We start from the raw sequence: 26,737 nt of genomic DNA, 5'->3' as shown, positions 1-26,737 counted from the left end.
TTTTGTAGAATAAGTTGTGATGCACCACTTTAATTACATAGACATTAAGATGTGAATATACATTTCCCTTGTCTACATTGTTGTCTTTAGTGTAATGTTTTTTTCTGCTTGAGCGTTGTCATGTTTAGATATAATTTATTGCTTTTGCTTCTGCTGTTTGCCAGGCATAGTGCTACTAAATTTCACTTTACATTACTCTGTTAAGCCAGTTTTACTACGAATTTATTTTTCTTGTTTGCTGCACGTTGCCTTATATTAGTTGTAATATTGCAATTGCTTTGCTAATTTCTATAATGCTGTTTCCTTTGCAAATCTGCATTTTTTGTCATTGCTGTTTGTGTTAATTGTTTTGTGCTGCTGCATTGCCTCGCCCCTTAGTTTGACATCTGAGCTCAGTAGATTTAAGTTAGCTTAAGAGGGGGTAGACTATATAAGAGAATGAGTTGCGATGAATTGGAAGAAATGCATTGAGAAGCTATAAGAAACAGATTTGGCAAAAATGAGTGTTGTGCACTAAGAAATAATTATTTCGAAAGAAATATAAATAGAATACAGAAAGCAGGTATAGATAGGACTTTTTGGGAATAATGATGAATGAAGGGAGATCTCCAAGAAGTAAAGAAAGTTTTGTTTGCAAAATACTGCAGTAAAACAAACCATGTCCTTTCCTTTTGTATTATTATGCTATGTGTTTGTGTACCCTTGTGTATTTGTGTACTTCCTGTCTTTATGTGTTTATCTGATAAGACTTATGTTGTAGAAATTTTCTAGTACTAAGCTACATTCACTATGATGAGGAATACTGTTATCCTCAAATATAATTTGCATTAATAATATGTTATTTTCTTTGTAAAGATGTTTATAGACATTACTAATTCTGTTTTCGTTTCAATGCTCATGTGTGAAATTAATGTTTCGAAAACTATTCTCATTATTTTATTTATTTACTTATGTCATAATTCCTGTAACACTGATGTGTATGTCTATTTCTATTCTTTTGTAAAGCCTGTTTTACTACAAATGTTATCTGTATTGTTATGTTCTTTAATGATGTATTTTGTACCTTTGTAATTGTATTTTCATGTTGTAAATTTATAATTGTATAGACACTAGTTCTTCAAATTAAGTTACATTTCACTGCACACGTTTCTGTTGGTCATAGTATATGGACAATATGTGAGAAGTAGGAACTGATAGTGTTTGAACATGTGTTAATAGTTCAGCAAGGGACTGGATAACAGCATTGCTGGTTCTAAGGACAATTCCAGAAACTTTGTGAGTGCACAAGTGGTGGTTTATGGACTTGCTATATTGTCCGCAAGACTCTTCGATGGTGATTGTGCACCTGCACATTTGCAGCAGATGGCTGCTGGCTATCTCTACAAGGACTACAATGGGTCTGCATCTTTGATGACCCACCAGTACCATTATCTCTAGAAGGACTACAGTGGGTCTCCATCTTTGATGACCCACCAATACCATTATTTCTACAAGGACTACAGTGGGTCTGCACCTCTGGTGGCACACCAATACCATATTCTCTACCAGGACTACAGTGGGTCTGCTCCGTGATGACCTACCTACCAATATTCTTCAAAACTTCGACTGACTCTGCTGTGGGTTTGCTCTGTTGTGGCCCATTACCTGAGTCAGCACTGTCTTTCCGTTGGAAGGACAACACTACTTCTTCAAGACTGCATGGAAATCCACTACTTCTGTGTGCAATTTCTTTTACTAATAAGACTTCATGAAAAAAAACTGTAATTACTATTATGATGAATGATGAGGACTAGTTTATGGACTGTGAGAAAATTTTAGTTTTGACCAACATTGTATCAATAAGTGTGTGCATTTGATATCTTTGGTATTGTAATTATGAAATATTTTATCAAATCATTATTGGCCACTGCCCAAAACAATTTGTAAAATTTTTTGTGGGGAGCATGGGGGCTATGTAAGTAGGCTGTTTATGTTTTCTTATTGGCAATGTTACGTAGCGCTCTGTATGAAAATCACTGACTGTGCTGTGTGCAGTCTGTGGCTAGTTTGCATTGTTGTCTGCCATTGTAGTGTTGGACAGCGGCAGCTGGATGTTAACAGCGCATAGCGTTGCGCAGTTGGAGGTGAGCCGCCAGCAGTGGTGGATGTGGGGAGAGAGATGGCGGAGTTTTGAAATTTGTCATGAACTGATTTATATATTATGACTATTAAGGTAAATACATTGTTTGTTCTCTATTAAAATCTTTCATTTGCTAACTATGCCTATCAGTAGTTACTGCCTTCCGTAGTTTGAATCTTTCATTTAGCTGGCAGTAGTGGCGCTCGCTGTATTGCAGTAGCTTGAGTAACGAAGATTTTTGTGAGGTAAGTGATTTGTGAAAGGTATAGGTTAATGTTAGTCAGGGCCATTCTTTCGTAGGGATTTTTTGAAAGTCAGATTGCGTTGCGCTAAAAATATTGTGTGTCAGTTTAAGCACAGTCAGGTATAAGTGTTCAAAGGGGATGTTTCAAATGTGCTAAACAGGGCAGTAGTCGAACATTTTCTGTATCCAGAAAGGCCTGCCGACCGGCGTGGCCGAGCGGTTCTAGGCACTACAGTCTGGAACCGAGCGACCGCTACGGTTGCAGGTTCAAATCCTGCATCGGGAATAGGTGTGTGTGATGTCCTTAGGTTAGTTAGGTTTAAGTAGTTCTAAGTTCTAGGGGACTGATGACCTCAGCAGTTAAGTCCCATAGTGCTCAGAACGATTTGAACCAGAAAGGTCCGTACAGGTCCTGCAACATGCGGTCGTTATAATCCTGCTAAAATGTAGGGTTTTGCAGGGATCGAAAGAAGGGTAGAGCCACGGGTCGTAACACATCTGAAATGTAGCGTCCACTGTTCAAAGTCCTGTCAATGCGAACAACAGGTGACCGAGACGTGTAACCAATGGCACCCCCTACCATCACGCCGGGTGATAAGTCAGTATGGCGGTGACGAATACACGTTTTCAACGTACGTTCACCGCGATGTCGCCAAACACGGATGCAACCATCATGATGCTGTGAACAGAACCTGGATTCATCCGAAAAAATCACGTTTGCCATTCGTGCACCCAGGTTCGTCGTTGAGTACACCATAGAACGCGCTCCTGTCTGTGATGCAGCGTCAAGGGTAACCGCAGCCGAGGTCCCCAAACTGATAGTCCATGCTGCTGCAAACGTCGTCGAACTGTTCGTGCAGATGGTTGTTGTCTTGCAAACGTCCCCATCTGTTGACTCAGGGATCGAGACGTGGCTGCACGATCCATTAAAACCATGCGGATAAGATGCCTGTCATCTCGACTGATAGTGATATGAGGCCGTTGGGATCGAGCACGGCGTTCCGTATTACCCTCCTGAACCCACCGATTCCATATTCTGCTAACAGTCATTGGATCTCGACCAACGCGAGCAGAAATGTCGTGATACGATAAACCGCAATCGGGATAGGCTACAATCCGACCTTTATCAGAGTCTGAAACGTGATGGTACGCATTTCTCCTCCTTACACGAGGTATCACAACAACGTTTCACCAGGCAAAGCCGGTCAACTGCTGTTTGCTTATGAGAAATCGGTTGGAAACTTTCCTCATTTCAGCACGTTGTAGGTGTCGCCACCGGCGCCAACCTTGTGTGAATGCTCTAAAAAGCTAATCATTTGCATATCACAGCATCTTCTTCCTGTCGGTTAAATTTCGCGTCTGTAGCACGTCATCTTCGTGGAGTAGCAATTTTAATGTCGAGTAGAGTAGATACCTCACTGAACCTGGGCTGTACGATATCTCATGTCAAACGCTCCCCTCCCATGCCCCGCAAATACCTTCCTCCGCACAGCAAGCTGCCCCAACTCCTCCTGGTCCAAGGTCAACGTTCCTTGTGTCTCCTCCTCACGGCATGGTGCGGACCCAGACTCAGTTCACGTAAATATATTTCTGATTTATTGTGCAGCATAGCCAAGACGCTAAATGATAGGCTGCCGCCATCTGTTAAGGAGCCAAAAACTGGTTCGTCAGGTCGCAAACACTATACTGACAGAGGTGCATCGCTATGTGGCCACCCTGTGTTACTCAGAGGACGAGAGCCATGGGTGGGCATCGAGGTATGTTGACATACTGCATGCAGTCAGCCTAACTACCCAGACGACCCTCCCTAACATCACGGCAGTGTGTCAGAGTTGCACAGAAAATTACATCTATTTGTATATCTACATTGATACTCCACAAGTCACCTTGAGGTGCATGGTGGAGGGTATCATACACCACTACTAGTTATTTCCTTTCCTGTTTCACCCGCAAATAGAAGGAAAAACGACTATATATATGACTCCGCATGAACCTTAATTTCTCTTATCTTATCTTCGTGGCCTGTACGCGCAGTGTATGTTAGCGGCAATAGAATCACTCGACAGTTAGCTTCAAGCGTCGATTCTCTAAATTTTATCTACATCTACTTCTACATTTATACTCCGCAAGCCACCCAATGGTGTGTGGCGGAGGGCACTTTACGTGCCACTGTCATTACCTGCCTTTCCTGTTCCACTCGCGTATGGTTCGCGGGTAGAACGACTGCCGGAAAGCCTCCGTGCGCGCTCGGATCTCTCTAATTTTACATTCGTGATCTCCTCGGGAGGTATAAGTAGGGGGAAGCAATATATTCTATACCTCATCCAGAAACGCACACTCTCGAAACCTGGACAGCAAACTACACCGCGATGCAGAGCGCTTCTCTTGCAGAGTCTGCGACTTGAGTTTGCTAAACATCTCCGTAACGTTATAACGCTTACCAAATAACCCTGTGACGAAGCGCGCCGCTCTTCTTTGGATCTTCTCTATCTCCTCTGTCGACCCGACCTGGTACAGATCCCACACTGATGAGCAATACTCAGGTATAGGTCGAACGAGTGTTTTGTAAGCCACCTCCTTTGTTGATGGACTACATTTTCTAAGGACTCTCCCAATGAGTCTCAACCTGGCACCCGCCTTACCAACAATTAATTTTATATGATCATTCCACTTCGAATAGTTCCGCACGCATACTCCCAGATATTTTACAGAAGTAACTGCTACCAGTGTTTGTTCTGCTATCATATAATCATACAATAAAGGATCTTTCTTTCTATGTATTCGCAATACATTACATTCGTCTATTTTAAGGGTCAGTTGCCACTCCCTGCACCAAGTGCCTATCCGCTGCAGATCTTCCTGCATTTCGCTGCAATTTTCTAATGCTGAAACTTCTTTACCAATAGTATTCTTCGGAAAGAGCGTCGCCTTCCCTTCAGGGATTCCCATTTGAGATCCGGAAGCGTCTCCATAACACTTACATGTTGTTTGAACCTACCGGTAATGAATCTAGCAGCTGAACTGCTTTGATGTCCTCCTTCAGTCCGACCTAGTACGGATACCAAACACTCCACCAGTATCCAAGAATAGGTCGCACCAATTTCCTATATGCGGCCTCCTTTACAGGTGACCCAATAAACAGAAGTCGACAATTCGCCTTCCTTCCTGTAATCCTTACGTGCTCGTTCCACTTCATATCACTTTGCAGCGTTGCGCCCAGATATTTAAACGAAGTGACTGTGTCAAGCAGTACATTACTAATGCATCCGAACATTACAGGTTCGTTTTTCCCACTCGTCCACATTAACCTGCATTTTCGCACACTTAGAGCTAGCTGCGACGCATCACATACGCTTCTCTCAGCAGCATTCTGTGAGTTGCCTTGTCATGCTATACAAATTATTTAAACAGATAAGGCGGAGCTCATCACTAGATTTTTATGTTTAATAACACACATACCGACAGGCAACCGGTCGTTTATTACACATAAATACGAGATTCAATGTACAAATCCTTCCAACAACTAAATATTACAGAATTTCATTTTTCGCACACATCTGCATTAACTTCCCTCTGTTTTGTTTGAGCCGGCCGCGGTGGTCTAGCGGTTCAGGCGCTCAGTCCGGAACCGCGCGACTGCTACGGTCGCAGGTTCGAATCCTGCCTCGGGCATGAATGTGTGTGATGTCCTTAGGTTAGTTAGGTTTAAGTAGTTCTAAGTTCTAGGGGACTGATGAGCAGAGATGTTAAGTCCCATAGTGCTCAGAGTCATTTGAACCATTTTTTGTTTTGTTTGAAGATGTTCACAGTTTCATTTTAGGCTGCCCAGTTAGGCTGACTGCATGTGGTGTGTTAACATGACTCGGAGCCCTGCCCATGGCTCTCACCCTCTGAATGACACGAGATGGCCACAGAGCTATAGACATCTGTCAGAATAATCCTAGCGACCCGATGAAGCGGTGTTTGCTGTCTTAGTGCGTGGTGGCAGGTTTCATTTAGCGCCTTGGCTGTGCTACACAATGAATATCTGAAAATCAGCTGTCAGTAGTATAGTTGCCTGAATTGTGTCTGCACGCCGCTGTAAGGGGGCGATGCAAGGATATGAATTGTGTCAGCGTCTTGCTGTTAGGAGGCGAGGCAAGGAATGTCGGCCTTGGACGAGGAGGTGCAGGGACTCTTGGGCGTGTGCCGGAAGGAATTTGAGGACGTGGGACAGGGGCCAGTGACACGAGATACTGCACAACGACCAGGTGCGCGCCGCACGATGTAGCCGTTCGTTCTGAAGCGCCTTGCCACAGTTCGCGCGACTCCCCCCGTCGCAAGTTCGAGTCCTCCCTCGGGCATGGGTGTGTGTGTTGTCCTTAGCGTAAGTTAGTTTAATTTAGATTTAGTAATGTGTAAGCCTAGGGGCCGATGACATCGGCAGTTTGGCGCCATATGAGCTTACTACCACCACCCAAGTGCGGTGTGGCATCGGTGTTGGACGAGCATGGGGCTAGGCAGTCGTCACGGCAGCTTAAACGACCTCACATCGCAGATGTGATGTAGCGTTCATCTGTGACAAGACGACTTGGTTGATCGGGACGATAGATGGGTCTAACAACTGAGCATGCTTGATGACTTTAGGAGGGGGGTGATGTATTACAGCAGCAGTCGTAGCAGACTTGTGAAGCGAAACATTGTGTTGGAAACTTACATGTTTCCTCTCAGAAAATCACTACATATACACTGAACTGCCAAAGAAACTGGTATAGGCATGTGTATGCAAATACAGAGATATATAAACAGGTAGAATATGGCGCTGCAGTCGGCGGCGCCTATGTAAAACAACAGGTGTCTGGTGCAGTTGTTATATTGGTTACTGCTGCTACAATGGCAGGTTGTCAAGAGTTTGAATGTGGTGTTATACTCGGCACACGAGCGATGGAACACAGAATCTCCGAGGTAGCGATGAAGTGGGGATTTTCCCATACGACCATTTCACGACCTGTAAAAATCTCCGACATCGCTGCTGCCGGAAAAGATCATGCAAGAACGGGACCAACGACGACTGTAGAGAATCGTTCTACGTGACAGAAGTGCAACTCTTCCGAAAACTGCTGAACATTACAATGCTGGGCCATCAACAAGTGTCAGCGTGCGAACCATTCAACGAAACATCATCGATATGGGTTTTCGGTGTTGAAGGCCCACTCGTGTACCCTTGACGACTACACGACACAAAGCTTTGTGCTCCACCTGGGCCCGTCAACATTGCCATTGGACTGTTGATGACGAAACATGTTGCCTGGTCGGTCGAGTCTCGTTTCAAATTGTATGGAGCGGATGGACGTGTATGGGTGTGGAGACAACCTCATGAATCCATGGCGGCTGCATGTCATCAGGAGCTGTTCGAGCTGGGACTCGCGGGGACCGTACACGATATTAGAGAGGTGTACGAGTTTCTTTAGCTCTTCAGTATGTTATAACTTCAGAAATCTATGTTGGCGTAACAGAGGTCTCAGACATGCCGTGGGTAGAAGGTATTCTAACGACAGATACTTTACGCGAGCGGAGGAGCCGGCCGCGGTGGCCGAGCGGTTCTAGGCGCTTCAGTCGGGAACCACGCGGCTGCTACGCTCGCAGGTATGAATCCTGCCTCGGGCATGGATGTGTGTGATGTCCTTAGGTTAGTTAGGTTTAAGTAGTTCTAAGTCTAGTGGACTGATGACCTCAGATGTTTAATCCCATGCTTAGAGCCAGCCGTCCTGGCGGAGGTTCGAAGTCTCTCTCAGGCACGGATGTCTGTGTTGTTCTCAGCTTAAGTTAGTTTAAGCAGTGTCTAAGTCTAGGTACCGATGACCTCAACAGTTTGGTCCCTTAGAAATTCACACACATTTGAACATTTTTTTTACGCGAGGGTGACAAACAAGAATGTGAGTGACAGCGTTTTCGTCACCTGGAAGCCGCGCAAGGGTTTCACCTGCCGACTCTTGGCGCATGGACCACAGCCTGTGTGAGGGTTGTGCTCTTAGGGCGGTGGTGGGGTAGCGTCGGGTGAGGGAGTGAGCGTAGTGCGCGCTCCCGCGCTCCCCTAGCAGTAAGGGAGTCCACATTCGACCTCTCGCTGTTGATTTGTGTGCGGGTCGCTGCGGTCATGGAGGTGGAGCTCGTAGGGGGACTTCCAGTAACCCGACTTTGATTCGTTACCAGGCGACTTGGGGCGCTGCAAGCTTATCAGTCCATTATCTCGCTTTTTTATTGACTGATTTTTAGTCTTCCATGTTTGCTTCCTTTTCGTAGTTAACAGAATCTGGTTTCATCACATAGTACTTCGGGTTACGACTTATCACATGTATTACGCACGTTGAAATGCATTGTAAGTATGTTGCTCGCATTCTGATTGCTTTCTGCTCGCGTCTATGGATGTGTGGGGTAAATTATTTCATAATTGTTTTTGTTTGATATAAAACAGAGGCTACTTTCATTGCGTAGCGTTCCGTGGATCTAAGTATATTTGTTGTTGCTTACAAATCTGTCTGTAAACTGCTCGATTTAAATGGACCGTAAGTATATTGCTTTTATTCTACCTTATTTTTAGTTGCATCCACATTTAATGGTGAACTCCATGTTAGCAGGTTTTGACAGTATTGGTATTCAGATATATTACAGGTTGTCATGGAATGAGTATGTAATTCTGTTTTGAATGATTTTGCTTCCTACCACTGACTGGCAGGCATTTCACAGTGGCTTGCCGAGTATGGATGTAGACGTAGGTGAGAAGGCATTATGTTCTGTAGCTTTGGTGACTAAACGATTCTTCCTTGCAAATGCTGAAAATCCGACAGTATCTTCGCAAATGTTTCCACATGCAGATATTACAGACAGGACATTTTAGCAGAAGTCGATGAAACTCTCGGTGGCCTTCATTAAATCCTATATTATGAAAAACGGATGGGAACAAAATAACGTAGAATACGAGGAATATGCTTACGATGCATTTAAATCGTGAAGTTCATCCACGGATTCATAAACAGTAACAAATAGAGACGAATCCACAGAATACCATGCGACGAAACCAGCTTCTGTTTCGTATGAAACAAAAGCAAAATGGAATCATAAACCCCACGCAATATTACAGATGAGAGCAAAAATTAAGTAGAATACAAACAACGTATTTAGAATATAATACAAAGAGTGCAGTACACTCAAAGAGATCGTAATCAGGAACATAATTTCCACTAGATATCAGCCACACATTCGAAATTGCAATATTGAGTTTTACAAGTAAATGTACTTTACCACCAAATCCACCCACAAACTATAAATGAAAAATATTACCATCTAGTACTCGTATTTCATAGAAGAAGAAATCGGTTTATAGCGCCTTATTTTTCTGAATTCGAAATTCATTGCTATGTCACTCAGAGCGCTGTTGTCAATCTCTGTTTCTATATGGGCCTTGCACTTCTGATATTTAGCTGTTGTGTAGCTGCACTGCTCTCTTGCTCGGCACACGGCGCATGCGTGCTGCTACAAATCAATACAGCAGTGTGGGACACTGTGCGCTGTCTGTTCTGCGAGTTAAAATGCTTAAGACAAATAAAGATGTATTCCTACTCATTCCTTCCTATTCCTTCTACGATGGATGGTGTAGTGGCATTGGATAAGGAACACCAGTAACACCTAACTGGCTACTATCTGTGACGTCACGCTTTTGGTACTCAGTGTATGTGTGATCCATGGAGAGAGTAGTGAGTGTGCAGCCTTCTGTTTTAAAAATATGGACTAGCTTGCATTTTTAAACGTGGATAAACTATTTCTGTTTATGTGTTTCACTCTGAGAATTGTTTTGAAACATACGAGGATTGGAACTTTAATAGTTTCAACTATTTATTTACAGCTCGTACAAAATAGATACGTGCTTCAGGACTGCTACGAATTCGTCGGGCAACAGACCGCGCAGCTCCAACTGTCAACACAACTGGCACTGCTAAGAGTATATTACGACTTCCACATCGCTGGCAACGGATTATACACAATGCTGGTGACTATTTTAAAGGTCCGTAAAACTTTGAAAAACGTATCTAATTTCTACGAGCTGTAAATAATTAGTTGCCAGTATTAAAGTTCCAATCCTCGTATAATCGTGTTTTCCCATCATTTCTGGGCAACAAATCATAGAAGGTGTGTGGCAGGTCGTACAATAAAAGTAGTTGCATCCTGTCCAATAAATCTAACCACCCTGATAGGTCAATTGAACCAGTGTAGCTCAGTTTTCCCTTCAGAATTAGTATATTTGTAGAACTTACTGTGTAAAAGTTTTACCCATACACCGCCACAGCGTAATTTTGAGGTAACTGTTAAATATGGAGTTAGTATAATCAATTTGATAGGTCACTTGAAGTCAGCCACAATTATTAGCCACAGTAATTGGGTAATGATCAGTAGTATAGTGCCCAAACTCCGTTTTTTTTGCTATTATTCTGTCTGGATATTCTTGTATGTTGAAGAGAACACAAGTGGCAGTGTGAGACTGGTCAAGCCGATTGTCTGATAAGAGGGCAGGGAGGGGGGAAGGACGGTGTGGCTGACCTTGAGATTGACGGACATTTAACGACAATGTAGAGTGCACCAAGTGCAGCCATCTTCGATTCGCCATCTGGGCAAAAACTGGCAACAATGCAGTGTCTCGAGACTGGTATCCCCGTACTTCTTTCGTGAACAGCGGCTGTGTGTTACGTAAGTACTGTGATCTGTGCACATTCGTAAGATAAACGTGTTTATTGTAAATAATCGTTTATCAACGTTACAGCTAAATCATGCATAGTACAGCCCACATTATATGTACGTTTTTTCTGGTCTCAGGAGACGAACAATTTTACCAGTCTCGTGTTAGTGATTTGACTGTGTGGCCTTTCCGCAGCTCTACAGATACTGGCTAGTTATAGGATCACATGGTGATGTTGGAGCAGAGCGCCGTAGCTGAGTGTGTGGAAGCAGATCAGGTATGTCAACATTACAGGAAGAGAAGGCCTACACCCTATTTAAGCTAATGAAACGTGGTTTATTGTCGTGTATATTGCGCTTGAGTACTGCAGATCAAACCCATTAGGCCGACGGAATAATCCTTAGTTACCGTAAATCATTTGCGGTTTGTTTCTTTCATTAGTCCAAGTACCTCATTAAGATAAGTTTGACTCACAAAAAAGTGAAGCGTCCAGAAGAAGAAGAGGAAACGATACTTTGAGGGTTGAGAGCGTAGGTGATGCTATTATGGTGATTAAAAAATTATGTCAAATGTACCGAGAATGAGCCCACTTATCAGCATCACGCTGTACGCCGTCTGTACTGGATGCATGCACTGATTCGGTTAGGAGTGGTGCTTGATATCCTGAATACTGCCAATGGGACAAAGTTAACGTCCAAGTTGGTCCCATACATGTTCTGTTGGGGACGGATCTTGGGATCTTGCTAACCACAGGAGCTCAACATCACACAGGCAATTCATAGAGACACATGCCATATGTGGACGAGAACTGCCCCACTGATAAAATGCCACCACCACGATATTATAGCGTGACATCTATCACGCGACAGCAGAAGACATCCATGACATAGTGTTGTGCTGTCAGATTTTATCCAGTTTCTACTAGCACTGACATGAAGTAACGCACAATGGCTCCCCACATTATGACGCCAGGAGTATCTCACCTAAACTTTGGAAGAATTGAACCTATTCCCAACTCACCACCGCAGTCACCGACGAGAGCCATGTAGAATACTTTCGACTGGCAATTCTTTGCTGAATACATTGGATTCCATTCATTAGCCGTCATGCTTCCCGGTCATGATACCATTCCAATCACAGCCGTTTGTGTTGTGTTGTAAAAGGCAGTCTACGCTTGGGACAGTAAATCCCAGGTGGGCTGCCATCTGACCATTGGTACAGGACGACCCAGAATGTTACAGGGACTTACTGGCGCGTTCTCTAATGGCAGACACAGATGTGGAGGGATATGATGGGCTTGGTGAGTAACGTGGCGATACTTTCTTATGGTGGTCAGACGTGGTCGTCTGGAAATTAATCTCATCATGCCTGCATCACGCAAGCCAACGTTAAGCCAATGTCATATACGAACGCCCCACAAAACTTCGTAATGCATAACTCGACCAGCCGTCTAAATGGATACCCTCATAGAGGTCGCTATTAGTGCTGACAACACTGTTCCACACGACTACACGGAATCTCTGTGTCGTTCAGAGTGATCACTCAAAATCTGGAGCTCTTCATGATCCTTATATAACCTGGTAAAAACACTAAACAGGAATAATACAATTACACCTTAGCGGCCGTTCTATCTATCCCAGAGAAGCATACACTGAGGAGCCAAAGAAACAGGTATACCCGCCTAATATCGTGTAGGGCCCCCGCGAGCACGCAGCAAGTGCCACAACACGACGAGGAATGGACTCATCTAAAGTACTTCTGGAGGGAACTGACAACCATGAATCATCCAGAGCTGTCCATAAACGCGAAAGAGTACGAGGGGAAGATCTACTGAACAGCACGTTGCAAGGCATTCCAGATATGCTCAATAATGTTCATGTCTCGGGAGTTTGGTGAGCAGCGGAAGCGTTTAAACTCAGAATAATGTTCCTAGAGCCATTCTGTAGCAATTAGGGAGGCGTGGGGTGTCGCACTGTCCTGCTGGAATTGACCAGGTCCGTCGCAATGGACAATGAATATGAATGGATGCAGCTGATCAGGCAGGATGCTTACGTACGTGTCACGTGCCAGAGTCGTATCTAGATGTATCAGGGGTCCCATATCACACCAACTGCATACGCCTCACACCATTGCAGAGCCCTCACGAGCTTAAACAGTCCCCTGCTGACATGCAGGATCCTTGGATTCATGAGGTTGTCTCCATACCCGTACACGTCCATCCACCCGATACAATTTTAAACGAGACTCGTCCGAGCAGGCAACATATTTCCAGTCATCGACAATCCAATCGGAGTACGTACTAAAATCCACGGAAAAGAAATAAAAACTTTGAGGTTCGCGGATGACATTGTAATTCTGTCAGAGACAGCAAAGGACTTGGAAGAGCAGTTGAACGGAATGGATAGTGTCTTGAAAGGAGTATATAGGATGAACATCAACAAAAGTAAAACGCATCATTAGATCGCGGAAAGTCCGGTAAAACTCGAGCGGTAGCCCGTCTGGCCCAGGAGATTTGTTGAGTGCTCCCTTGTTAAGCGCGTCCTCGATGTCGTCCCGTGTAATTCCACCCAACAGCGTCGCTGCTGCTGCATTGTCGAGGCCGTTGACGGGCCCAGGCGAGGCGTAAAGCTTTGTATTGTGCAGTCATCAATGGAACACGAGTAGGCCTTCGGCTCCGAAAGCCCATTTTCTTCAGTCGTCGTTGGTCCCGTTCTTACAGGATCTTTTCCCGTCCGCAGTGATGTCGGAGATTTGATGTTTTACCGGATTCGTGGTATTCACGGTGCATTCGTGAAATTGTCGTATAGGAAAATCCGCACTTCATCGCTACCTCGACGATGCTGTGTCCCATTGCTCGTGCGCCGACAGTAGCACCACGTTCAAACTCACTTAAATCTTGATAACCTTTCATTGTAGCACCAGTAACCGATCTAACAACTGCGCCAGACACTTGTTGTCTTATATAGGCGTTGCAGCGCCGTATTCTGCGTGTGTACATATGGCAGCTAACTCTAAATATAGATAAATGTAAATTAATGCAGATCAATAGGAAAAAGAATCCAGTAATGTTTGAATACTCCATTAGTAGTGTAGCGCTTGACACAGTCACGTCGATTAAATATTTGGGCGTAACATTGCAGAGCGACATGAACTGGGACAAGCATGTAATGGCAGTTGTGGAGAAGGCGGATAGTCGTCTTCAGTTCATTGGTAGCATTTTGGGAAGATGTGGTTCATCTGTAAAGGAGACCGCTTATAAAACGCTAACACGACCTATTCTTGAGTACTGCTCGAGCGTTTAGGATCCCTATCAGATCGGATTGAGGGAGGACATAGAAGCAATTCAGAGGCGGGCTGCTAGATTTGTTACTGGTAGGTTTGATCATCACGCGAATGTTACGCAAATGTTTCAAGAACTCGGGTGGGGGTCTCTGGAGGAAAGGAGGAGATCTTTTCGTGAATCGCTACTGAGGAAATTTAGAGAAGCAGCATTTGAGGTTGACTGTAGTACAATTTTACTGCCGCCAACTTATATTTCGCGGAAAGATCACAAAGATAAGATAAGAGAGATTAGGGCTCGTACAGAGGCATATAGGCAGTCATTTTTCCCTCGTTCTGTTCGGGATTGGAACAGGGAGAGAAGATGCTAGTTGTGGTACGAAGTACCCTCCGCCACGCATGGTGGATTGCGGAGTATGTACGTAGATGTATTTGAATACGCATGCCTCTATCTGTAAATTTGTCGCTTCAGTGTATCTATAACTGTTTACACATCCGCAGATGATGTGAACGTGTAAAAAGTGACACTGATATCCGACGCGTCATTCTTTTGTGAGGTATTAACGCGTTACTTGTTCAGCATATTGCTTCTGGTGCATTCCGTTGCGTTACGGAGGGCGGAACAAAATGAGGCGGCTATGAGGTTGTACGTGACACGGAGCACCGGCAGCAGCAACTAACAATCCTAAGTTCGAAACTGCATACCCGCACAATGTACACAACGATAGGAAACAGCGGTGCAACGGTAAAGTTTGCGTACCTACCGTATCAACTTAGTCATTCTGGGATTAACAGCGTTTAAGATTGACTGTATCGTCCTCGTGAGGCTGTTCTGGAAGATCTTGCGCCCCCACTGGCGGAACGCCTCGTCCGGGTTGCGCTGGCAGTTGACCTCGATGCCGAAGGCGACGGACGCGATGATGTCCGTGGCGTAGCGGGCGCCCACCTCGCGCATCTCCATCACCTCCCCTCGGGAGGCCGGCTCCTCCAACACGTTCGCCAGTTCTCGACCGCAGTCCACCATCGTCTGCAACAACAGAGGAGCTTAAATCGATTGCGGTACACTGAGATGACAAGAAGTCGTACGATAGCTGTATGCACACGGCGGCTTATTTTGTTCAGCCACACCTTTGGAACACGTCACTAAGTTTATTACTCACCTTACTTTCTACTGTAAAAAATAAGTCACAGCTGGAAAATACTAACGCGAATTCTTTACAGACGAATGGAAAAACTAGTAGAAGCCAACCTCGGGGAAGATCAGTTTGGATTCCGTAGAAATGTTGGAACGCGTGAGGCAATACTGATCCTACGACTTATCTTAGAAACTAGATTAAGGAAGAGCAAACCTACGTTTCTAGCATTTGTAGACTTAGAGAAAGCTTTTGACAATGTTGACTGGAATACTCTCTTTCAAATTCTGAAGGTGGCAGGGGTAAAATACAGAGAGCCAAAGGCTATTTAGAATTTGTACAGAAACCAGATGGCAGTTATAAGAGTCGAGGGACATGAAAGGGAAACAGTGGTTAGGAAGAGAGTAAGACAGGGTTGTAGCCTCTCCCCGATGTTATTCAATCTGTATATTGAGCAAGCAGTAAAGGAAACAAAAGAAAAATTCGGAGTATGCACTAAAATCCATGGAAAAGAAATAAAAACTTTGAGGTTCGCCGATGACATTGTAATTCTGTCAGAGACAGCAAAGGACTTGGAAGAGCAGTTGAACGGAATGGATAGTGTCTTGAAAGGAGGATATAAGATGAACATCAACAAAAGTAAAACGAGGATAATGGAATGTAGTCGAATTAAGTCGGGTGACGCTGAGGGAATTAGATTAGGAAATGAGACACTTAAAGTAGTAAAGGAGTTTTGCTATTTAGGGAACAAAATAACTGATGATGGTCGAAGTAGAGAGGATATAAAATGTAGACTGGCAATGGCAAGGAAAGCGTTTCTGAAGAAGAGAAATTTGTTAATATCGAGTACAGATTTAAGTGTCAGGAAGTCGTTTCTGAAAGTATTTGTATGGAGTGTAGCCATGTATGGAAGTGAAACATGGACGATAAATAGTTTGGACAAGAAGAGAATAAAAGCTTTTGAAATGTGGTGCTACAGAAGAACGCTGAAGATTAGTGGGTAGATCACATAACTAATGAGGAGGTATTGAATAGAATTGGGGAGAAAAGAAGTTTGTGGCACAACTTGACAAGAAGAAGGGACCGGTTGGTAGGACATGTTCTGAGGCATCAAGGGATCGCAAATTTAGCGTTGGAGGGCAGCGTGGAGGGTAAAAATCGTAGAGGGAGACCAATAGATGAATACACTAAGCAGATTCAGCAGGATGTAGGTTGCCGTCAGTACTGGGAGATGAAGAAGCTTGCACAGGATAGAGTAGCATGGAGAGCTGCATCAAACCAGTCTCAGGACTGAAGACCACAACAACAACAACATAAACAACTGCTGTAAATTGTATACAGGGTGGTCCATTGATAGTGACCGGGGCAAATATCTCACGAAATAAGCATCAAACGAAAAAACTACAAAGAACTAAACTCGTCTAGCTTGAAGGGAGAAACCAGATGGCGCTATGGTTGGACCGCTAGATGGCGCTGCCATAGGTCAAACGGATATCAACTGCTTTTTTAAAAATAGGAACCTCCATTTTCTATTACATATTCGTGTAGTAGGTAAAGAAATATGTTTTAGTTGGACCACTTTTTTCGCTTTATGATAGATGGCGCTGTAATAGTCACAAACGTATAAGTACGTGGTATCACGTAACATTACGCCAGTGCGGACGGTATTTGCTTCGTGATACATTACCCGTGTTAAAATGGACCAATTGCGTAAAAGGTCGATAACGTGTTGATGTAAGGCTATTGTGATCAAAATCCCCAACGAGCGTGTGCTATGTATGCTGCTCGGTACCCTGGACATCATCCAAGTGTCCGGACCGTTCGCCGGATAGTTACGTTATTTAAGGAAACAGGAAGTGTTCAGCCACATGTGAAATGTCAACCACGACCTGCAACAAATGATGATGCCCAAGTAGGTGTTGTAGCTGCTGTCGCGGCTAATCCGCACATCAGTAACAGGCAAATTGCGCGAGAATCGGGAATCTCTAAAACGTCGGTGTTGAAAATGCTACATCAACATCGACTGCACCCGTACCATATTTCTATGCACCAGGAATTGCGTGGCGACGACTTTGAACGTCGTGTACAGTTCTGCCACTGGCCACAAGAGAAATTACGGGACGATGACAGATTTTTTGCACGCGTTCTATTTAGCGACGAAGCGTCATTCACCAACAGAGGTAACGTAAACCGGCATAATATGCACTATTGGATAACGGAAAATCCACGATGGCTGCGACAAGTGGAACACCAGCGACCTTGGCGGGTTAATGTATGGTGCAGCATTATGGGAGGAAGGATAATTGGCCCCCATTTTATCGATGGCAATCTAAATGGTGCAATGTATGCTGACTTCCTACGTAATGTTCTACCGATGCTACTACAAGATGTTTCACTGCATGACAGAATGGCGATGTACTTCCAACATGATGGATGTCCGGCACATAGCTCGCGTGCGGTTGAAGCGGTATTGAATAGCATATTTCATGACAGATGGATTGGTCGTCGAACCATGGCCCGCACGCTCACCGGATCTGACATCCCCGGATTTCTTTCTGTGCGGAAAGTTGAAGGGTATCGTGATCCATCGACAACGCCTGACAACAAGCGTCAGCGCATTGTCAATGCATGTGCGAACATTACGGAAGGCGAACTACACGCTGTTGAGAGAAATGTCGTTACACGTATTGCCAAATGCATTGAGGTTGACGGACATCATTTTGAGCATTTATTGTATTAATGTGGTAGTTCCAGGTGATCGCGCTGTAACAGCATGCGTTCTCAGAAATGATTAGTTCACAAAGGTACATGTATCACATTGGAACAATCGAAATGAAACGTTCAAACGTACCTACGTTCTGTATTTTAATTTAAAAAACCTACCTGTTACCAACTGTTCGTTTAAAATTGTGAGCCATATGTTTGGAACTATTACAGCGCCATAAATCACAAAGCGAAAAAAGTGGTCCAACTACAACATTCATATTTCTTTACGTACTACATGAATATGTAATAGAAAATGGGGGTGCCTATTTAAACCAAAACAAAAAACAAAAAAAAACGCTGTTGATATCCGTTTGACCTATGGCAGCGCCATCTAGCGGGCCAACCATAGCGCCATCTGGCTTCGTCCTTCAAGTTATACGAGTTTCTTTCTTTGTAGTTTTTTTTGTTTGATGCTTATTTTGTGAGATGTTTGGCCCGTTGACTATCAATGGACCACCCTGTATAGGTCTTTATTTCGTTTTATCTTAGTTAAATAATCTTATATCCCATTTACACAGGAATAATCGTTGTTGTTTTATTCCCATACATAGCATTAACATCTTGCGTCTCTGGAAATGGAGACACGCTGTAGATGTACTAATTTAACGTTTTTGATCGAAAGAAATTTCGCTGTATCTAATGCTGGCGCAACAGGCGATTACCGATTTGTAAAATAAATAATAAATACTGTGGAATATTACACCATTGTTGTGTATGTTTTCATTCATAATGTATAAAATCTTCTACCAAGAACTGACGGAGTAGTCAATCTGTGAAATAGTCACTACGTTCAAGGCGCAAACTGGTCGCGCTGCATTGCTGTAGATGAAGTAAATTTGGTAACAGGCAGTCATGTGACACTCCGCCGTTCATGTAATCCATGACAGTGAAGTGGTGTGTGTGTGTGTGTGTGTGTGTGTGTGTGTGTGTGTGTGTGTGTGTGTGTATGTGTGTGTGTGTGCGTGTTTGTGTTTGTGCGTATGTGCGTGTGTCGGTCGGTTGTATGGAAACAACGCAGTAAGGTGAGTCGTCGTACAGATGTGAAAGAGTGACAGATAGGAGTTATCGCGTTTCAACGTGGCCACAAGAACACCGTGAATGAAGCTGTCCGATCTGTTAGTCTGTCAAGCAGGACTGTCCAATGGGTCTACAAGGAGTAGTGTATCTCTCGCAACTACGTAACGCGACGTAAGAACAATGGTCGTAAAACGGATCCCAACCGAATGGGACCGCAGCCGGATAATCACGTCTTGTCAATTACAATCGATTTCAATAAATTGCTGCTGTCAGTGGATACAATTTCTTCTCGACCAGCGTGCATTGGGAACTGCATGAAAGGGCCATGTGGAGTCGAGTACCCCACGGAAGACAGGTAACGCTGCACGTCTTCAGTGTGATGAACAACACAGAAGCTGGACACTAGCTGATTGGAAGCGCTTACTGAGGTCAAACGAGTCGCGATTCTGCCTCTTTTCAAATGATGCGAGGCCTCGAGTGCACCAACGGTCCAGTGAGGCTCTTAACAGTCAGTTCTCACCGGAATCGTTTCTGTCATGTTTTTCATGTGTTTTTCGTACTATAACATGGGCCCACTAATTCACTTTACCGTGAACATGAACCAGTATGTATATATCAACATTCTCCATGATCAAGTATGCTGTGGACACTCCCGTTTTCCAAGATGACAGCCGCTGTCAGGACTGCATCATATGTAGCTACTTATACATTCACCCTTTCGCAGTTCGACTGACCCAGTAAATCACTCGACATTAAGCGCACAGAAAATGGGAGTTCTACCTGAACCAACTTGTGGACTCTCTTCCTAGCCGCAGTGGCACGAGTATCAAGAGGGGAAGCAGTGTTATACGATACTTACACGATGCCCATTTTCTTGCCTGGTGTTCTTGCATTGAGAGTTTCCTGCCAGACTACATTGAAGGATGTGAGGAGGCAGCATTTTACTCCAGAGTTAAGAGTACATCGTAATGAAAAAGTGAAACAGATTACAACATGTTGCCACACTAGGCTTAGGATACCATTTCGTGCGAGAGCCCCTTATCAACTGAGCTATCTAGACATTCAAACCTGTCCTCTATCAGTATCTACTGATACGTGACAGTCTATTGCTGGACTGATGGTCTCATGTATCATTTTCATATTTCATTTATGTCAGTACTTTTATAGCAGAGAACATCATGATTGTGGAGATGAGTACATCAATCAATATCTTACTTCTCTCTATATACAGAGTGTAATAAGTGCAGATACACTGAAGAGCCAAAGAAATTGTTACACCTGCCTAACATTGGTAGGGCCCCCGCGAGCACGCAGAAGTACCGCAACACGACGTGACGTGGTCTCAACTATGTCTGAAATAGTGCTGGAGGGTACTGACACCATGAATCCTGCAGGCTGTCCATAAATTCCTAAGAGTACGAGGGGTGGAGATTTGTTCTGAATAGCATGTTGCAAGACATCCCACATATGATCATCAATGTTTATGTCTGGAGAGTTTGGTGGTCAGCGGAAGTATTTAAACTCAACAGAGTGTTCCTCGAACAACTCTGTAGCAATTCTGGTCGTGTGGGATGTCCCATTGTCCTGCTGGAACTTCCCAAGTCCATCGGAATGCACAATGGACATGAATAGATCAAGACGATCAGACAGGATGCTTACGTACGCGCCACCTGTCAGAATCGTACCTAGACGTACCAGGGGTCCCATATCACTCCAACTGCACACGTCCCACGCCATTACATAGCCTCCACTAGCTTGAACAGTCCCCTGTTGACATGGATTCATGAAGTTGACTTCACACCCGTACACGTCCATCCGCTCGATATAATTGAAACGAGACTCGTTCGACCAGGCAGCATGTTTCTAGTCATCAACGGTCCAATGTCGGTATTGACGGGCCCAGACGAGGTGTAAAGCTTCGTGTCTGCACTCATCACGAGTGGGCCTTCGACTCGGAAAGCCCACACCGATGATGTTTCGTTGAGTGGTTCGCACGCTGACACTTGTTGATGGCCCCGCATTGAAATCTGCAGCAATTTGCGAAAGGGTTGCACTTCTGTCACGTTGAACGATTGTCTTCAGTCGTCGATGGTCCCATTCTTGCAGGATCTTTTTCCGGCCGCATCGATGTCGGAGATCTGATGTTTTACCTGTTTACTGATATTCACGGTACACTCGTGAAATGGTCGTACGGGAAAGTCCCCATTTCATCGCTACCTCGGAGGTGCTGTGTCGCATCATCAACCGTGAGCTGACTATAACACCACCTCCAAACTCACTGAAATCTTGATAACCTGGCATTGCAGCAGCAGTAGCCAATCTAACAACGGCGCCAGGCATCTGTTGTCTTATACAGGCGTTTCCGACTGGAGCGCCGTATTCTGCCTGTTTACATATTTCTGTATTTGAATACGCATGCCTATATTAGTTTCTTTGGCGCTTCAATGTACTACCCAACCAAAACGCATCAGACTGGTAACAGCTATAATTACTTGTCTGCAAATGACGGAAATACTGTTATAACGTTGTTCAGTACAGATTTCTCAGTCACCAGTATACTGTAAATATCTGCACTAATACCCATTAGACTCTGTATATGCCATTGGAAGTTGCATGTAATTCTTTCTATAATGTTCTTGGAGTTGGTCAATCCGAATTGGGAACTTTGCCTGTGAACAGCGAAGCCAAAATCTCGTAAGGTCAGTGAGGACGTCCGCCCTTTCATCTTAGGGATCAGGAAGTGCGGCAACTGTGTGCGGCTGTCCTACTAAGCAGTTCTTAACAATGCTGTCTGACGTCTCCTCTCTACAGTTGAGTTTCCTCACCAGATACTGCGCTCGGTCTCACGTTTGGATTATCTGGCAACTAGAGTTGGGCTAACCCCCCCCCCCCCCCCCCCCCCGCTATATAATTAATGCTAAGAAGTTCCGTTGTAAATTTTCAACAAGCGACCTGTCTGCCTCCGTTGGCGGAGCAGGCAAAAACCGTCACCAAGGTGGCTAATGACGAAACTAATAAACTGTTACCGATAGATTCGCCACCACTCGATCGGAAATTACTGGAACTGGTGTGGGGCTTCAAAGCTTTCTGGACCTCAGAAGCTTGCGTCGGAGTTTGATTATTGGGATGTTCTTTAAGCTAACTATAATTCAGAAATGGTACCCGAAGGTAGAAAGAAAATCGTGAGACATCAGAAATAATATGACTAAAATCGAAATAAGGTGGGCTTCGTATGGTCATGAAATATATATCGAGATAAACCTAACGTAAACGAACAGTGGGCTAGTGGTGGTAATAGACAGTTATGTCAGCTTCCTCACCTGGAACATCATCTTCATTTTTCCCGACGTGAATGTGGGCGACAGCTTCACACGCAGCCTCCGCCACTTATTTCCACCCAACAGGAAAAGGTGTTTGTTCAGAGGATCGCTTTCATCCACTTTGAACCCTCTGTCCTGGAAGGACCAGAAATCCTTTACGAGGATATTGCGGATCAGATCTGGATACAATATCAGCAGACTAGGCCGATTGAAGAAGTACACCCCGCCGAAACGCTTGCCTATGACAAATAAGAGCTTTAGTTACCTTCAGGTAACAAACAAAAATGATTAGGTATATTTCTTTAGGATATACGTACTTTATAAGATATTTAAAATATAACACGGGAAGAAATTAGGATGAACAGAAAAATACATGTGTTCCAAAGTGTCTTTACAACATTTTTATAGGTAGAAAGATAGGTTCAAATATACCAAATGTTTTGATTTTGCAGGACCAAATTTGACATTCAGCTCTTTCGGACAAGTGACAGGTTCAAACACGATCAAAAATGGCTCTGAGGACTATGGGACTTAACATCTGAGGTCATCAGTCCCCAAGAACTTAGATCTACTTAAACCTAACTAACCAAAGGACATCCATGCCCGAGGCAGGATTCTAACCCGCGACCGTAGCAGTCATGCGGTTCCAGACTGAAGCGCCTAGAACCGCTCGGCCACTCCGGCCGGCGCCAAACACGATCACGTCCGACCATCGGACAGTGGCTCACGAGGTTCAGGGAATCCGGAAGTGTCATGAAGAGGACGAGTTATGGGTGTCCGTGCGCGAAATGATGCAGATGTGGAACGGCTGCAATCGGCATTCAGCGCACACATTGATCTCTGTTTAGCGGTTACTAAAATTTTAGGCGTGTGGTGAATACTACGCCGCAAACCACACCTTTGTACCCATCCCCATTTCTGAAACATATGTGTTCAAAGTTGTAAATATAATTTTGGAACACCCTGTAAAATAGCTCTCTTCAGCCGTAAACAGTAATTAGAATTTTTTGAAGGCTGCATCCAGTGATAACTCCAAAAACTTAGTGAAATTAAACGTTCCTCATGTCATCATTTAGAGCCATCAGGAGTGTGTATCTTAGCCGTAGCGGGACTTGATTGCTTATTAGTCACGTGTAACATAGGTTCCACATTTTAAAACATCCTTGAAATTGTGGTACGAGAATATCACCAGTTAGAAACTGTAAGTACAAAACATATATCTTTTAGGAATTCATTAGATGGAAAGCATCTCAACTCTTGATACTTTCACAAAATACACATTTTCTGTCAGTGGTATGGTTGTGGCAGTCAAACACACCTCTCCGTAGATTTTATCGGTTAAAAGGAGAATAGTATCATTCACGGCACTTCAGATTTATATAAATTTTAGATTTATTTACGGCCCTATGACAGTGCCGATTGTTTACTCTACAGTAACTGCCAGCAAGTGGAAACTTCCCTTTAATTATTTTTGCATGTCTAATGTCATCAAAATAAGCAAAGTATACGCGGTTTGTTTTTATTTTTTAATTCTTCCGTACTCTCAACACTTTTGAGATGAGGTTACCAACATTAAAAGTGATCTCCGGAAACAGCTCTCAGAAAGTTGCAATGATCTAGAGGTTGTTTTAGACTACTTAATGAAGCGTCATTAGACTAATCTGAGTTTACATCACCAGCGATCTTCCTTTTGGACCTCCATGCCCACCACGAAGAAAGCATTCCAGGAGCACAAAGAACAACATTTATTCGAAACATGCTAGTCCTAAAAGGAACGCCAATAACTAAGTCGTCTGGGACTTCTTTTAGACTAAACTTAACTTATTTCCCAGGGAATAGAAACATGTAATAGACTTGTGGAGATAAAGTGTATTTGCGCTGTTTTATAAATTAAACTTGCTAGTTACCTGTCGTTCGTACGGGTTGGTATGTTAACTGTTTTACACTGACGAGCCAAATAAAATGGTACACCTGCCTAATCTGCATCTACATCTACCTCCATACTCTGCAAGCCACCTGACGGTGTGTGGCGGAGGGTACTTTGAGTACCTCTATCGGTTCTCCCTTCTATTCCAGTCTCGTATTGTTCGTGGAAAGAAAGATTGTCGGTATGCCTCTGTGTGGGCTCTAATCTCTCTGATTTTATCCTCATGGTCTCTTCGCGAGATATACTTAGGTGGGAGCAATATACTGCTGGACTCCTCGGTGAAGGTATGTTCTCGAAACTTCAACAAAAGTCCGTACCGAGCTACTGAGCGTCTCTCCTGCAGAGTCTTCCACTGGAGTTTATCTATCATCTCCATACCGCTTTCGCGATTACTAAATGATCCTGTAACGAAGCGCGCTGCTCTCCGTTGAATCTTCTCTATCTCCTCTATCAACCCTATCTGGTACGGATCCCACACCGGTGAGCTGTACTCAAGCAGTGGGCGAACAAGCGTACTGTAACCTACTTCCTTCGTTTTCGGATTGCATTTCCTTAGGATTCTTCCAATGAATCTCAGTCTGGCATTTGCTTTACCGACGATCAACTTTATATGATCATTCCATTTTAAATCACTCCTAATGCCTACTCCCAGATAATTTATGGAATTAACTGTTTCCAGTTGCTGACCTGCTATATTGTAGCTAAATGATAAAGGATCTTTCTTTCTGTGTATTCGCAGCACATTACACTTGTCTACATTGAGATTCAATTGCCATTCCCTGCACCATGCGTCAATTCGTTGCAGATCCTCCTGCATTTCTGTACAATTTTCCATTGTTACAACGTCTCGATATACTACAGCATCATCCGCAAAAAGCCTCAGTGAACTTCCGATATTACCCACAAGGTCAGTTATGTATATCGTATAGGGCTCCCGCGAGCATGCAGAAGTGCCGCAACACGACGTGGTATCGACTCGACTAATGTCAGAAGTAGTGCTGGAGGGAACTGCCACCATGAATCCTGCAGGGTTGCCCATAAATCCGTAGGAGTACGAGGGGACGGAAACCTCTTCTGAACAGCACGTTCCAAGGCATCCCAGGTATACTCAATAATGTTCACGTCTGAGGACTTTGATGGCCAGCGGAAGTGTTTAAACTCATAAGAGTGCTCCTGGAGCCACTATGTAGCATTTCTAGACGTGTGGGGTGTTGCATTGCCCTCCTGTAATTGCCAAAGTCCGCCGGAATGCACAATGGACATGAACGGATTCAGGTGATCAGACAGGATGCTTACCTACGTGTCACCTGTTAGACTCGTACCTAGACATATATCACTTCAACCGCACATGCCCCACACCATTACGGAGTCTCCACCAGCTTGAACAGTTCCCTACTGACATGAAGGTTCCTTGGATTCGAGAGGTTGTCTCCGTACTCGTACATGTCCAGCACTATACAATTCGAAACGAAACTCTTTCGACCAGGCAACATGTTTCCAGTCATCAACAGTCCAATGTCGGCGTCGACGGGCTCAGGCGAGGCGTAAAGGTTTGTGTCGTGCAGTCATCAAGGGTACACGAGTGGGCCTTCGGCTCCGAAAGCCCATATCGACGATGTTTCGTTGAATGGTTCACACGCCGACACTTGTTGATACTCCAGCATTGAATTCCGCAGCAATTTGCGGAAGGGATGCACTTCTGTCACGTTGAATGATTGTGTTCATTCGTCGTTGGTCCCGTTCTTGCAGGATCTTTTTCCTGCCGCAGCGATGTCGGAGATTTTACCGGATTTCTGATATTCACGATACACTCGTGAAATGGTCGTACGGGAAAATCCCCACTTAATTGGTACCTCGGAGAAGCTTTGTCCCATCATTCATGCGCCGACTATAACACCACGTTCAAACTCACTTAAATTTTGATAATCTGCTATCGTAGCAACAGTAACCGATCTAACAACTGCACCAGACACTTGTTGTCTTAGATAGGCGTTGCCGACTGCAGCGCCGTATTATGCCTGTTTACACATCTCTGTACTGGAGTACGCATGGCTACTACGTGCCTATACCAGTTTCTTTGGCGCTTCAGTGTATATTCGGTGTTTACTGGTGAATCACCATCTTGTATTTCATATTTATTTCTCATTGGCCACTCTTCGGGGGCAGGTGGAGGCTTTGTCTGTTAGGCTCATCGAGCTCGAGGCGCAGGCGTCGGCTCGTAG

The 26,737-nt window shown here is 44.3% G+C and overlaps 1 protein-coding gene across 1 annotated transcript in view; it reads right to left on the bottom strand.

Moving 5' to 3' along the window:
* Positions 1–26,737, bottom strand: part of LOC126484404 (cytochrome P450 6k1-like) — a 102,355-nt gene that overhangs the window by 33,811 nt on the left and 41,807 nt on the right. Inside the window, exons 3-4 of the mRNA XM_050107907.1 lie at positions 22,589–22,827; positions 15,117–15,379 (exon numbers count right to left, since the gene is read on the bottom strand). Coding sequence (XP_049963864.1) covers positions 15,117–15,379; positions 22,589–22,827 — 502 coding nt within the window. The remainder of the gene's footprint in view (positions 1–15,116; positions 15,380–22,588; positions 22,828–26,737) is intronic.

This window comes from Schistocerca serialis, chromosome 6 (genome assembly GCF_023864345.2).
Source record: "Schistocerca serialis cubense isolate TAMUIC-IGC-003099 chromosome 6, iqSchSeri2.2, whole genome shotgun sequence".
Classification (NCBI taxonomy): Eukaryota; Metazoa; Arthropoda; class Insecta; order Orthoptera; family Acrididae; genus Schistocerca; species Schistocerca serialis.
This window is presented reverse-complemented; position numbering and strand designations above follow the sequence as displayed.